Consider the following 15,491-nt stretch of genomic DNA (forward strand, 5'->3'; position numbering starts at 1 on the left):
TCAATAAAAACTAAAAAACACCCTGACAATGACGTTTAAGGGTAGAAATGACTCCTTATAGCCTGTTTGCTTTACCATTTAGCAGTTATTTATATATGAAAAGGTTCAGATCATGCGGGGTCAAGCTCTTATTTAACGTCTCAATCATGTGGTCAGATATCACTCTTGTTACTTCTTCCTGTTACCGTTTATAGGGCATCATATCCCTCCATTGAACCATCTAATTATTCAGTCTTAAAACAACATCATCACCCCTAGACGCTCTTTTATCTGTTTAACTGTCATCCAGCACAAGTGGAGCCTGTCTGGTAGAAAGTGGAAAAACAGCGCATGTTAAGCCTGTAATTCCATTAAACATGAGCATCCTTCCTGCTGCGTCCCAACCCGAGATATTGTTCACCCACTAAATGAGTGGCGCTCTACATCTTGGCCCCTCATAACAGGGGCCCAATAATCATATTAAGGATGGGACAGACAGAGAGAACTAGAGAGTGGGTTAGAGAGAGGGAGAAATCTTTGAAAAGCTTTCCTGCCCTTGGTGGACTGTCTCTCTACACGGCAAAAGAGAAATCATTCCTTTTTTTCCCACCGAATGTGCTTTTTTCCCTCTTTCTCTGTGAAGGGAATTGTGCTGCCTGTTATTAATGTGCTTTTGACAGCTTAATTTGATAAGCGGGCTACTTGTTAAAGAAGCCTTGGATTGTTCTCATAGAAAGAACACGCTTTTTTTTCCCCTCCCATGTTCTTCAAAATGCTGCCGCACAGCCTGTCGATGACCCAGTTCTGAGAGATGGTCGAAAACAAGGAAGAGCAGTGCAAAATCCACAGGGAAAAGAAAGGAGAGAAGGCGAGAGGGTAGCGGGAGAGGGAGAGAGAAAGATAGAGTGAGGAGGGATACTATAAGTAAGAAAGGCACTTGTGGGAAGTTAACTCAAATGCTTTTCTTTCTTCTCTCTCCCTCTCGTCTCCTCCTCGCTCTTCCTCCTCCTGCACCGAGCAGCCTACCTTCTCGCGCTCCTCATTCCCTGTAGCCTAATCGGAAGAGAAACGCTAGGAACGATAACGGGGATTAGCTTCCACTGCTCGCCAGCTCCCCTTGGTTAAGTACACGTGTAATGAGTTGTTTATTTGGGATAATGCACAGTAGGTGCAGCAGGAGCCCAGAGCTGCCCTCACCTCCCTCCTCTTCTGCTTACATAGACACTCACACGCGCAACAGAAATATCCACGTCAAGTGAATGTATAACACATGCAGTAACACAGCAATGTACGTGGAGCATACGCGGTGCGAACACTGACGTGCGCAGGTATGTGCAAATACATACATTCACACACTCAGCCCTCTCACAAACACACCCACCCATACAAATTCCCACACACAGCTGTGATGCAGGTCACTTGCTGTGCAGGGTTGTACAGAGGGAGAAAAACTGGGAGTTTGGAGTTGAAGGGGTGGGTTTTGAGTGTGTGCGTGTGTGTGTGTGAGTGAGTGTGTATGTCTGGTGTGTGGGTGGGGAGGGGGGTAACGTTCTCAGGCCTTCATTGGGTCATAAGGCCAGGGGATTTTTCTCAGGGTGAAGAGAAGGGGAAGAAATTGAATGATATGAGAAAAAATGAAGGGAAGGAACCAAGAGAAGGAAAAGGGATATGTTGTGCCCGCCAGTCCGCGCGTGTGTCCGATGCTCTTGTGTGCACGCACGCCAAGTTTGTGTGTATGTACATGAAGTGGAAAAAGCTGTTGCCTTGTGGAGGGGACGTGCTCTGCTATCATTAGCTGGGGGGTGGGGGGAGTAGGAGGGGGCAGGCGAGGTTATGTGAACGGTGCAGCTGTGCTCGCAGCAGAGGGATTTGAGTGGAGGGGGGGGGGGAACTCCAGGCAGCCAGGTCCTTCACTGAACCACCAGCTCACAACACAGAGGAGGAGAGAAGAGAAAAATTCAACCGAGCAGCGAGCCTTGTGAACCAAACACAACTCGCCGCCGCCCCCTCTGTTCGCCATCCCTCCATCCCCCACTTCTTCACTCCTCCGCTCCTCCACTCTAGCCCTTTACTTCCCAAATAGGAAAAATAAATAAATAACGATTGATGCTTGATGGCAAGGATAAGAGTGCAAGAGAGAGGAAGAGGAGGAAAAAAGAAACAGTCATGATTTATATATAGTGTAGGGTATGCTTTTCTGTCGGCCATTTGTGGCTTTACTGTCCATTTCCATCCCTGATATCAGTCAAAATAACATTTCATTCATTTAATAATACTGATAATAATGTTCATTTTCAAATAACTGTATTAGGAATACAGAATTGTTGTTCAAGTTTGCTGCTTTTTTGTTTGGGGGGATTTCCCCACGACTTGACGTACAATTCCAAAATCACTCAAATTTGTTTAAAGCTTCCTCCCCGCCTCTCTTATTTTGCTCGCTGAAAGAGTCAGAGCCCACGTAGCGAAGCATGGTGCGGCAGACGAAGACCCAAACTTGCTTGTCAGCCTGTGTGATCAGTCGCTGCAGAGAGACAAGGCAGAGGTGGCTGAGAGACGACAGAACACAGAATGGCACCGGCGTGCACTGCTAATGCATTCAGCCTGCCACCATATCCAACAACAAGGCAAAATATCACACAACTCACTTCACAAGATGTTCCTACAACAACAACATCAACAATAGCAGACACATAAATGCACACACGCGCGCGCGCAGGCAGGCACACAGTCGCACGCAGCCGTGCACACATGCATAAATAACCACACACAGCATGTTAAAAACCAACCATGAGGAACAAGAATTTGAAAGCAAACAAACAAGTCAGAATGTAAGCAACTTGTCTGAGACTTTGTGACAGAAAAATAAATGAAAAATGAAAAAACACCTTTTTGTTTCACTAAATTGCTGTGGTGCACCCGGCATTCAAATTTTGGAATAAAAAAAAAAAAGTTTAAAAAAAAAAAGTTCCTGGCAGATTTTAGCACAACTGTGAACTACGTCGAGCACAATGGTGAATGCTGGGCTAAAAATAGAGCGTGGTCAAACAGCAGTAGTGCTTTGGCAAGAGGGTCATCTCCGTGTGATACAGTGGCCTTCACTGTAGCCACATATTGAGAGCAGAGGCACTCTGCCAAAGCATGTAGCTTCACAGCAGTAATTTAATATTTGTTTGTCTCTATTATTTCATTCTCCCCCTCTCTCCTTCTTCCCTCTCTCCCTTGCTTATGGGGGTTAAGTAACAGTAAGCTTTATCAGATTACTGGGTCTGAGGTCTCTTTCAAACCTCTCTTTGCCATCTTGATTTTGTGCAGCTGTGCAGACTCTTTAATCATACGCTATCTTTTTTCACTCGCCCTCCCCTCCTCTCCTCCCTTCTTCACGTCGTCCCTCCTCCCTTAACATATGTTAATTGGCTGCTTTCTGTGACAAATTACGAGCGCTCGCTTTGATGAGGTCGGGTTGTGATGGTGCTGGGAGTGGAGTATAGTAGAACTGCCAGACCCTCGCCGGTTCCCCCTTAACCACTCCAAAAAGGAGCGCGGCACCCAGCCGATGACTAATGAGAGGCTTGGACTGGGTCTGGCCCGGCTCTGGCCTTGGTGGGGCCACTCCCCTAAACAGAGGCTGATCTGTAGGTACCGTATGCCACCACACACCCTCCACACACTCCATACAACCTTTCTCCTCATGCACCCCGCCACCAGATCTCCTGTGGGAACTGTAAAGCACTGTGAGTAGTTCAGGCGACGTGCTGAAAAAGATTCATAGTTTTAAGACCAATGTGCGTGTCGATTTTTCACCGTGAAGATTGGAAAAGTTTTCGATATATAGCTTTTTGATTTAATATGCTTTCCTTGTATGTTTGACTTGAACGAAAGCACGGGAGTAACATAAATTATAGATGCAATGCATACAACTTGTGTCTCAAGTTTACATTGTGTGTGTGTGTATGTGTATGTGTGTGTGTGGTGGAGAGACAGTGCCTGGAAACATTATACCAGCCTTGCTTAAACAAACACTAACAGTGGAACAATCTCTGTTTAATGATGCGCAGCGTCAACAGGGAAACAATGCTCACCAATAATCAGCACAATCAGCTTGTGGTAACCAGAAAAGAAAGAGGAGTGAACCTGACATCATCCTAGCAGAGAGTTGTTTTTATTTTATTTTATCTTTTTAAGTGCTGGGTGGGGTGGTGGGGTGTCAAATTCTGTCTCCTTTCAATCTGTCCTACTGCTTCTTTTGCTCAGGCTCCCACTCCACCTCTGTCTCTCCTTCTCTCTGTCTCACTCTTTCTCTGTCACAATCCCTCTCTCTCCCTATACTCTACGATCTAGGTTACTCGGTTTCCTAGCAGAGCACAGGGACCGGAGGAAGGGAAGAGAAAAAAAAAAAAAAAAACAGAAGGTCGAATCTATGAAGGACATCCTTGTTGAAGTGTGCAACCTTCTCTGCAAATTACCCACACGCTGTGCATAGACTCAAAGCAGTGCTGTGGCTCTCACTTCAGCTCAGCAAGGCTGCGACCATGACACATAATGCTGTTGGAGTGTCACAACTACAGGGAGACTAGGCAGAGTTCTTTAGAGTGTTGATTGTAATTTGTAGGGTTTTTTTTGCTTCTTAAAGGTTAATTTGTTTCCCTTTGAGGCTTACGCATAGCCAAACCTGAACATGTGTGTGCCCAGTATAGTGCTGTGTGAGGCTTTTTATGACAAGTGTCTGTTTTATAGATTGTCTTTAAAGGAAATAAGTTAAATCCCTCACCCCACTGAGCTCAAGTCTTAACCGCAGAGAGGTAGAGGGGATCACCAGCAGCCTCGGTATTTGCTTGTTACAGTCACAACTTCAAAAATAATCATTTGATGTAATAGTTTCATTGTGGAATCTAAATTTGCTGATTAAGCGAGACAAGGGAAAATAGTAAATTCCACAACTTCCCCTGTTGAGCTGCCCGTTACCACATGCTGACTTAGTTACAACAAACAGCCCCCCCAAAAAAGGAAATAATTTCATTTACTCTTTCCCATCAGCAAGTATGCAAAACAGATAATGACCCATTAGCAGGCACACATTTCCATACCCACCAAGTTGATAGACATGCACGGATGCACATGCACACACACACACACATGCCGAAAAGGGTTGACAAAACAAAGCTGGCGAAGAAAAAGGAAGTGCGCCGGCACCTCGTGGTTGCATGAGGGTTAGCCATGTTAGCATTAGCCTGCAGGCCTTAATTGAGGCCAGGAGGGAGCATTTAATAATTGCTGTCAGAAGATCAAATTTAATTCTCCTCTCTTCACAGCCACCACTGCTGTAGGGTAGAGTGAAACAAATTGTCATCAGAGATTTCTAAATGAACAAAGCTTTTAATTAGGGTGATTAGAATGCTGTGGCAAAGAGAAAGAGTAAGGGGTGGGGGTGTGATGAAATCATCAGCGGATCGTCTTAACCATGATGTCTGGTGTTGATACAGTGTGGGGTGGGGGTGGGGGGCAGGGGCACACGACTACTGGGAAGTTTGCTGTGCTCGAACATAAGTAAGCGTGGCCCGTGCAGCAGTGAGCCCTTAGCCTCCGTTTCAAACCTCTGACACAAACACACATACACATACACGCACTCTCTGCCCTTCTCCCCCCACTGGAGAACATTGCTAACATCCTGAGACATTGTCATACTCGGCAGGGAACATAATTGGGTGAATATGTCAGTGCTTTGTGTTCTTAGTGACATGACTCCCGGCTGTTCCTGTGGGGGCTGGGTACACTCATTGAAGGGTTTATACTGCAATTCCCCTGCATTGGTTCATTGTTCATTACAGTGTTGCTCTTTTGTTTTATGAACATAATAGATAAGCAAAGGATGAGTTATCAGCGCCGAGACACACACTTGCAAGCATTCATGTACATGTGTGTGTTTATTTTCTGTTCCCGTCCCTTCAGTGTCAGCAGTTGGTCACACCTGGGTCCTGCGGTGCACGGCGCAACATGTGAATTGAGACAGTGGTTTACACTCACTGGAAAACATGACCTGCGGCAGAGCTTTGTAAATGACTTTACAATGACTGGAAAGAGAGACAGACAGAGAGGGGAGGGAGAGAAAGAAGTGAAATAACTTGTGGCAGTGTTGATAAAGTGAAACTTAAGTGAAGCTATTTGTGTTTGCGTATCACCACAATCTGCACCACTTCCATATTCAAAAATTTTTCAGAACCTATCTTTTTTTAACCCCTCTGCCCAACTTCACTCTGTTTCCACCTTGTACTGTGTCACCTCTATTAAGTTGCATCTTTTTTTTTGTCTCTCTATCATCTTTTCTATCTCTACTTTAAACTTTGAATAAAGCCCCTCCTTATGCTCATGCCATGGAAAGACTGAATGCGCTAAATGGTGATTCATTCCAGCCTTTCCGGGGCCTCTCCAAATTGTGGCTCGCCTATGCTTCTGCTTTTTTTTTCTCTTCTCCTTTTTTTCTGATACCATTTTTTCCAGCTTGGCACAAGGGTATGTGTGTGGCAAGTTTGTCATTGCGGTGCTCTAAGTTTATTTGTTTATCACTCATGGCTATAAGCCACTGTCACAACACAAAGCTGCTGACAATCGACAGGGAATGCTTTTTTAACCACAACCGCAGCGGCTACTCTGCCTCCCCATCCGCGTCTGTTTAGCTTCGCCTGGCTTTTCACGTATGCCCTCTTGCTCGTCTGCCTTTGGCCCAGCAGCTGCGGCTTTACAGCCCTTGGCCTCCTTTCAAACAGGGGGGTTGACGCATTGTGTCAAGTCATTTTGTCCTTGGGGAAGCCAGCAATGGGCTACGGAAAGATGGCTCTCACCTGTCTCCATAGTGGCTCTGACGGATGGCTACCTGCCTTCATTGCGGCTCTGATGGCCCAAGGCCCCTGTTTGCTGGTGCTGAGTGAGACGTGCAGCTGCCCAAACGGAGGGCAGGGCTCCATACTACCTCTACCTCCATTTCTCCCCACTCTCTTATACTATCACACTACAGTTGGCAAAACTCTTCGTAAACAATACGGTGTCTACATCTAGATATACATATCTTTAATTAATCATATTAAATTTAATGGAGAGTGCTCCACTTCAAGTGTTCTTCAACAACAGGAAATTATGAGGGCATTTTGTTTTCTATGAAACTACAGCTGCAGTCAGACCAGACCTTTGGTAGGAAATAGATTTTCTCTGGACCCACAACAAAATGCTACAGAGGCCAAATTAGGACATAATACAAACACTTAAATGTTGAACAACTAACTTTGATAAAGCTGTTGGACTGTTTGAATTCACAATTTAAAAACATATACTGCACAGTCAGTATATGAAAATGTAGAATTTTAGATTGGATTTTACATGAAAAGCTGTTGCATCACAGCTAATTGTGGACCCATAATCTTTCCCGTATTAGTGCTTTTATTTCTTATGCATTTTAAAGACAAGTTAATTTTCTCTAACCGGAAGCAATGTAATTTATTTAGGAAATATTCATCCTATTTCAGTTTGACTGCTGTTGCGATGAAAAGCTAGAGCAGCAAACGTGCTGAATCAATTGGTAGTAAATAAAAAAGTATGAAACTACTTCTGTTAATGCTGATATTTTGATCTCATATCGTGCCACTATCACAGGGATATATTCACCCAAACATATAATTTATACAAAGTTTAATATTTTAAATTGATTCAAAAGTTAATATAATTTATATTGAGGCACTTTATTACGTTGTTATTTTCAACACCGTTTTCCTGTCAGTTTTTTCCGCAATATGAAAAAGTTAGGGTTTCTATGATAAGTTTAATTTAATCGAGGCGTTCTCTTATAAATATACATAAGTCAGTGTCAGTATAGGCAACGTAAAGCGAATTCAACGTTTTAGGGAAGTCAAAGTGCTTGCTTTGCTTCTGTTTATTTGCACTTATCATCTGCTGTCGCTGATTGTATTTTGATTCCCAATTTCTGCTCTCTAAACAGAGTGATTTAGGGAAGGAAGCACCTTTAGCACCTTTGATTGTCTGTGCCTGCTGATGTCACATCCTTCCGCTGAGCTGTCTTTGTGTGTGTGTGTATGTGTGTGTGCGCGTTTCCTGTCTTTCTGTCCTCCAAGACCCCGGGGCAGAGCTGTTGGATTGAAGGATAAGAGGGGAAAGTGCTGGCAGAGTCTCATTAGTATGAAAATCAATTAAGTTTAAAGTTGAAGTATGAAGTTTTAAGTTGAGAAATTGGTTGAACTGGGCTTGGCCAGAAATTTTAGAACTCATCTCGTAGCACTCGAGCTGCTACTTATAACAATATACGTTGTTCCGTGATGTCAATCAGACTCATGAGCACTTGACAGTGTGTATGAAACTTGTGCCAACCACAGGCTATTGGCTCACTTTCCCCCCTCATCAATAGACAGGTGTCTCAGTTCTAAGGCACATGGAGATTGAAAATAGAATACATGTAAAACCGTCTCTGTCTCACTAATGATCCGACTAAATCATGAGCTAATAGAGAGAGACAGGTGAAGACATATCCTCCAACACACACATAAGAACACACACACACATTACAGCCTCTCAAATTCAAGTTTAGCTTGAACGCTCAGTGGAAGAAAAAAAAAAAAAAAGGAACACATTATAAGATGATCCACCACTATCACTCTAATCCCCAGATGTACATGTTGCTAATCTCTTTAGCCGCTAACATGTTAAATTAGCCCTAATATCTGCTGAGATTCAGAGCCATAGAGGCCCACCTACGCGTGGGCTACCGCCCAGGTTTAGGTCACTCTTCTCCCCCAGCACTCAACAAAGATACAGACATTAGAGTGGGGGGTGGGGGTGGTGGGTGCTGAGGGAAGTAGCAGTGATAGCCATTCGTCACCCTGCCTATCTCGCTCTGACAGATGGGGAGTGCGGCGTGCCACATAGAGGAGTCACTGCCTGTAATGACATTAGAGGCACAATGAGACCTGATACACATTTTTTTTTCTGTTCCCATCCTGCCTGGCCATCGACTCGCTCCTTTGCTTGATCCTTCCCCTCCTCTCATTTCTGCTGGTACATCTCCATCCATCCTGACAGGAGATAAAGTGCTGTGTACCACTATTTCCAAATAAAGCACAAACACACACATGAATGTGCTCACATTCACATTTACACCGGCACGCGCGTAAATAGCTACATCAAATACACAAAGACGAAACCTGAAAATCTACACATCTGAAAAAAAAAAAAAACAACTTAAATGTTCTCCAGGAAAAAAAAAAAAATCTTCTACATGACAGAAATGCTCAAGTAAAAATGGAGCAGTGTGAGTGTGTACTGACATTCAGATTGTATTTGGAAAACCATATTAAAGCGCTTTTTTTCATCCTCCTCTTCAAGGAAATGGGAGTTTATTTAAAAAGAGAGAGCGTTTATTTAATGTACCATACACCTCCTAAAAGGTTTACTTACTGCAGTGTAATATGTTATTTCAAATCCTCACAACCACATTTCCTAGGAGGATAGGGGATACTGGCGTTATATATATATATATATATATATATGTATTTTTTTTTTTCAGGACACATACTATTACCAAATGTGTTGCAGATGTATCATGAGCCAAGGCTGTGCTGCCGAGGTGGGGTTTCTTGGAAAAACATCACCAATCCTGTCATGATAAATCACCTTCCCCAATTTGCTATAACATGTGTAGAATTAGGATTCAAGAACACCGGCATCAGCAAAATTCTACACACGCTGCATTTACAGGAGCGCCGGTTTCACTTGAGCATTTCCTCACAAATCAATTTCAAAGAAACAATCTGATGATGTCGCGAAACTTTTGTTCTTGGAACTTGGACTGGTATACATTTCTTCTAGGTTCACCCCGTTCACAAACTCTGCAGCTGTCTTTCAAAGTGACGAATTAGTCCCGGGCATGAGTCAAGGTAAAGTTCCTCTTTTTGTCACCCCCACCTCGACTTAAAGAAGTCGTCTTCAGTGCCTGTCCTCAATAACAAAGCCACATTAACAAGCACCCTACAGACCGTCTATTAGAATGTGAAAAAGCGCCGTGTGCTGTATATTAGTTTTTAGTGACTAAACACTTGGGAGAGAGGCGACCTAGAATCAAGCCTTGTGGTGCACTGAGTGTATATGTTCTCATCGTCCTCTCAGCTCCACTTCTGAGACTCAGAGTGAGAGAGAATGCTCATTAGATCTATGTGCTGAATCGCTGCTCCCTCTCCATCTCTCCTATCCTCCCCCAACCTTCATCCCTCTCTCTCTCTCTCTCTCTCTCTCTCTCTCTCTCTCTCCGTCCGTCTGCTTAACAGATGGGAGGGTCGTGGGTACAGTTCTTCCCCTCCCCCTGGAGAGGCCTGGTGCCTGTTCAAAAGATCCCTCTTTATGCTTCACTCCATTTCCCTCTCTTCTCTCCATTTCTCTGTTTCCCTCTCTCTACTCTCCTTCTCTTTCATTGCCACCTCCTCAACTCAAATGCACAGAGAGCTGGGACCCAGGATATAAAACAAGCAGAGGAGCAACCGTTGTCCTTCTGTCTTCTTGGTGCCAGCGTGCACTCTGACCCTAGCAGTTGCTCGCTCCAGCCTCCTTCCAGTTACCAAGCTAGTGTGAATGCAGGCATACCATTAGTCAGACTCTACGGAGAAGATAAATAAACTCTTTTGTGTATTCTTCATTTTCCCCAGCTCATTCCCTCTTCCCCCTGCGCCTTACTCTGGGATTAGTAAATTGGCTTAATGTGCTCAAGCTTTGTTAGTTCTTTCTTCTGTCTCGCTCTGTGTGTCTTCTTTTTCCTCTCGTTTCCTCCTCACCTCATTTGCCCTCTCAAGGTCAGGTGTCGGTGTCAGTCCCCTGCGAAAAATTCCTGCTGCGGATTACTGCCCTGTGCCACTTGACCATGTTCACTGAGCGGTGCTTGTTTCCTGCATTTCGCTCCATTTCGCCGTCTTGGCGTCATGAGGCTAAATTGGATTGAGTGATTCAGTGGTAATCTGTTAAGTTAACTGATGCTCTATCCACCACAAGGGAAGGAGAGGGAAGGGAGCCCGATGAGGAGGTGGGCACTCAGTTCTNGGGGGGGTAGAGGTGGAGACGGAGGGAAGGGAACTTGCCTGGTTGTGTAGGAGGAGGTAAAGGAGGCAAGAGTGAGAAGGGATGGGGAAGGGGGGAGGTAGGCTGAGGCGGGGAGGCGCCGACACGGGGCTAAGCGGCAGCAGAGCCTCACCTCAGGGAGCGTTGGCTGGTGCTGGGAGCCAAAAGCAGGGATTAAATGTTCAGGACACGAGCTTAGTCTTAGCGTTAATGTTACGTAAGGCCTAAGGTGTTGCCCCAGCGGTTGTTGACATTGAGAGGTTCAGCTCTGCTCAGTGGGCTGTGGGAGGAACGAGGAGGAGGTGGAGGCCAGGAGGCAGGGATCACGGAGGTAACGCCTCCTTGTTTGGAGCGATGCCCGGGCTGGGTAGTGTTGAGCACAAAGACTGGGAGGGGATGATGCTGTCAGCCTGTGATTGAAGTACGCCGGCTTGATTGATATCCTTGTCTGGCTGTCTTGTGCCAAGCGCCTTAGTGTTGGCTTGTAATCCTAGTTTGTCTGACAACATCCTTCTTTGTTTTCTTCCAGAGGGCAGCTCTTTGTTTTTCTGTCTATGGATGGGTGTGTTTGCGCAGAGCAATGCTAAAATGTTTTGGATAGCCTCTTCAGAGCTGCCACAGAGTTATTTTAGATCTTGTTATTATTATGATGGTGCAGTCCGGCTGTTGTCCTAACTGCCAAATGATGCATTTATGTTTGTGTTTCATTTCTTCCATGAGGTGGGCGTATTCCAAACCATCAACTCAGGAAGTTTTTTGTCATGCATTTCATCATTGTTCAGATTGCATTGTCTCACTTTGTTTTCCATTTTGCCTGATAGAAGTTTTTGGCAGAGAATCTTATAATATACACAATAATCAATGTGACGTTAGCCTTAAAAATCTCATACATTCGCTCACATCATCATACTGGTCTCACTGAACTAAACACTACTGTACCATAGATTTTAAAAGAACCAAGCAGGTTGTGCACAGCCTTTTTTTTTTTTGTCTGTTGCAAATGAAAAGATCTACAGTTATGCACTACTGCTACAGGCCTCCGTCTGTCACTAAGAGACACCGTATCCCTGGATGTCCCTATTACGCGCTTTCATTATCAATGTCCTACTCTCTAGCACAAAGAGGTCAAGTGCATAGCAATGTGCTGCGCTCACCTCAGGGGTTTGGAGCTTTCTTGTGCTTTCTCATGCATGTTACTCAATAAATACATGGATTCAGGTTAGGGGAAGATAAGAAAAAAAAGAAAAAGAAGGGGAAGTGCATTACAATGTGCATGTGTGTGTGCGGGAGAGAATATGAGAGAGTGAGGAAGAGAGCATGGGTGTATGAGAGAAGATAGAGAGAGAGTGATAGAGAGAGAGACTGAGACTGACATGTCTTTTGGTGAAGCGGTGTCGTCTTCCACATCAATGTCTGATGCTTGTGCTGCCAGGTGCCGGAAATCTGGTTCAGAAAGGAGAGAAGAGAGAAGAAGGGGAAAATAGAGAAAAAAAGGCAGGGTAGATGGAGGATTTTTTTTTTTTTTTTTTATGTGACGGCGCTGACAGCTCCCCTGCATTGCACTGAGCTTAAATAATGGGATGCTCATTTGCATAACGAGGGACGTTATCACCTCTACTGTCAAAAGAAAACACAACAACAGTTCTTCTGCTCCTCCCTGAGATAGATTGGGTTGGCCTACTTTAGCACTCTGGAGAGATGCACTGGAGCTCTGGCTTAGCCAAGCTCACACAAGAACACACACACACACACACTCACACATGTTCACACTCACACACACGTGCACGCACACATGGACACACAGTCACTCACTCACGCAAACTTTTTGGAGCGCAGCTTTCTTCATCGCACATGCAGTCCAGCTCATCAGCTGCTGGCCTCAACTCCTCGAATATGGGCACATACCCACACACACACACACACACACACACACACACACACACACACACCACACACACACACACACACACACACACACACACACACACACACACTCTCCGCTGTGCACTCACAAGCAAATGCACAAGTGCGTTCATTCAGATGCTCCTCAGATGCTCTCATTGACATGCAATGTCTCCAGCTGGATTAAGTTCATGTTGGAATTTTGTTTGATTTCTGTCTCTAAGAAACGTCCTTTTACCGTGTTTCAAAAGATCACTCTTGGCACTTTTTCCTCTTTTCTTCTTCTTTTGTTTTTCGGCTTTGTTTTGCTAGAACATGGCAAGACTGAGCTCGCTTTTACATCTGTATTCTATCCCGCGACTCATGTCTGCCATTTTGGAGATGAGCTGCGGATAGAGTAGAAAAAGCTGTGTCTGGCAGTTCCACTGTCAATACAGTGCAGTTCGTGGGAAGAAACAAAATGTATTTCTCAGTCTGGAGGTAATGTTACAGTGTTGGTGATTAGAGCGTTTAAGTTAGCGGCACTTCCAAAACACTGTCAAACTCTCTGTGAACGAAGCGAGATCCTGACAGCGCTGTCTCCTCTCATAGTCGGTGCCTGGGAAAAAAAAAATGCAAAAACTGATTTGCATGATATCGACAGTGAAAAACACAGCGGTTCTCACAACATTGTTGACAGATTCTTTGTCTTTCTTCACCCTCCCTTGTGGCTGCCATGATGCCACTTTTATTTTTTTTTTCTCTCAGTATTTTGCCATATTTCATTTCATTTAATGCTTATCCTCCCCTCTCCCCCCTCCCTGTTTCTTTCTTGCAGGTACAGATGCTGGAATCTTTGAGTTGATTGGAACAAATAGAAAGCAGAAAAAAAAGACAGATAAAGGAAGAGCAGAAGAGTGAAGAGAAAGAAGAAGAAAGAGGAGAGAAGAAAGCATAAAGTTCTTTAGAAAGAGGAGAGAAAGAAAGAGACGGGGACGATGGGGAGGAAAAAGATTCAGATCACGCGGATTATGGATGAACGCAACAGACAGGTAAGTCCCTGGGGGATGGGAGGATGGATGAGTATGAGGGTGGGGGGAAAGGAGGGGTGGAGGATGGAGGAAGGAGAAACACCCTACACCCCACATAGCCCTCAACAATGAAGGTCTTCTGGGAGTCTGGGCAATATGTGCACTGGGCGACAGAGAGGTGTATGCGGGGATAGCACAGTTATTGCTTTGGGTGGAAGAGTTCCATTGGGTTATAATGGCAGGTTTGTTTCCCCTCAATCCAACAAACCAGTGTGAGGGCACTGGGATTTTTCCAAAAAAAGGATTTGCATGAGAACATTTGTAATTCTCCAAAACCATTCTGCATATCACTGCCCGCTCTGAGGGCTGTGGCCTACACGCAACTGTAGCACCCTTCACACACCCAACCTCTCACACCATGCCACCCAGTTTAGCTCACTGGCAGTGGAATATTACCGGGAAGAGGGTGGTAGTGTCGGAGAGTCAGGGTGGGAGAAAACATAAACAAACAACCAAACAGAGATGGGATGGTCTATAGTGACACACTGTAGTGGGCCAACAGGGCGGAGATGAAGGGCAGCCTGGGAGACAAACACTGAAACCGTATTTTTCCCTGAGCTAATTTACTAACAGTACTTTTACCAGGAGTAGCTTTCCTTTGCATAGCACAAGATGTACATTTTAAAAATCCTCATCAAGTAAACCTAGCAACAATGGATTTCTTGCAAGACATTTTTGAACAACAGCTGGCATCACTTGAGAGAGAAAGAGACATAATAAATTGTAGACAGCGTGATTCGAGCAGACACTACCGTCTGTGGCAGGAAATAGAGACAGAGCTCTCTCTCTGCCCCCGAGGCCCACAATTGATCACTTCCTGTGGCACGACTGACCACTGACACTTTGTCAGCTTCCTGGCAGCCCAATTGGATCCATACGCTGCTAACGTGGCCCCTGGATCACAGGTCAAACATGAACGGAGACACACACACACACACACACACCTTCTTGTCTGAGCACACAGACCCACTTCATCGCTTTTGTAACATCTTTATCGTCTGACATCCACAAGAATAGTCCACAACAGTTTCTCACAGCGCGCTTTATCAAACACCAGTCATTTACGGCCAGAGTAAAGTGACATAAAAAGGCTGGAGGAATCGATTGGGCAGTACTGGAGGAGTAATTGAAGCAGATTGCGACCCTTGTCATGACTGATCTCAATGAGAGTGATTGCAAGTAACAAGAGGATAGTGAGAGGGGAGTGAGGATGTGAGTGAGCCTGAGATCAAGACGAAACTTCCAGTAATCGTGATTTTACTGTCTGTGATACACGGCGAGCTCGTCTCGAAAACTGGGTGCCTTTTGAGTCACAACTGCAGCACAGAAAGAGCAAAGTGAGGAAGATACATAGGAGGAAATATTTAGTAGACAGGCAGGGAAGGTGTGTGACAGCGTGCGCCTATACGCTCTGTATTCAGATTTATGTATTTATTATTG

The 15,491-nt window shown here is 44.8% G+C and overlaps 1 protein-coding gene across 12 annotated transcripts in view; it reads left to right on the plus strand.

The window, feature by feature from the left end:
• mef2cb (myocyte enhancer factor 2cb) overlaps nucleotides 1–15,491 on the plus strand; it is a 72,065-nt gene that overhangs the window by 18,460 nt on the left and 38,114 nt on the right. For all 12 annotated transcript variants that reach the window (XM_050050599.1, XM_050050598.1, XM_050050609.1 and 9 more), the window contains one exon: nucleotides 13,799–14,012. In XM_050050599.1, coding sequence (XP_049906556.1) covers nucleotides 13,959–14,012 — 54 coding nt within the window. In that variant the 5' untranslated portion in view covers nucleotides 13,799–13,958. The remainder of the gene's footprint in view (nucleotides 1–13,798; nucleotides 14,013–15,491) is intronic.

Source organism: Epinephelus moara, chromosome 8 (assembly GCF_006386435.1).
Source record: "Epinephelus moara isolate mb chromosome 8, YSFRI_EMoa_1.0, whole genome shotgun sequence".
Taxonomy (NCBI): Eukaryota; Metazoa; Chordata; class Actinopteri; order Perciformes; family Serranidae; genus Epinephelus; species Epinephelus moara.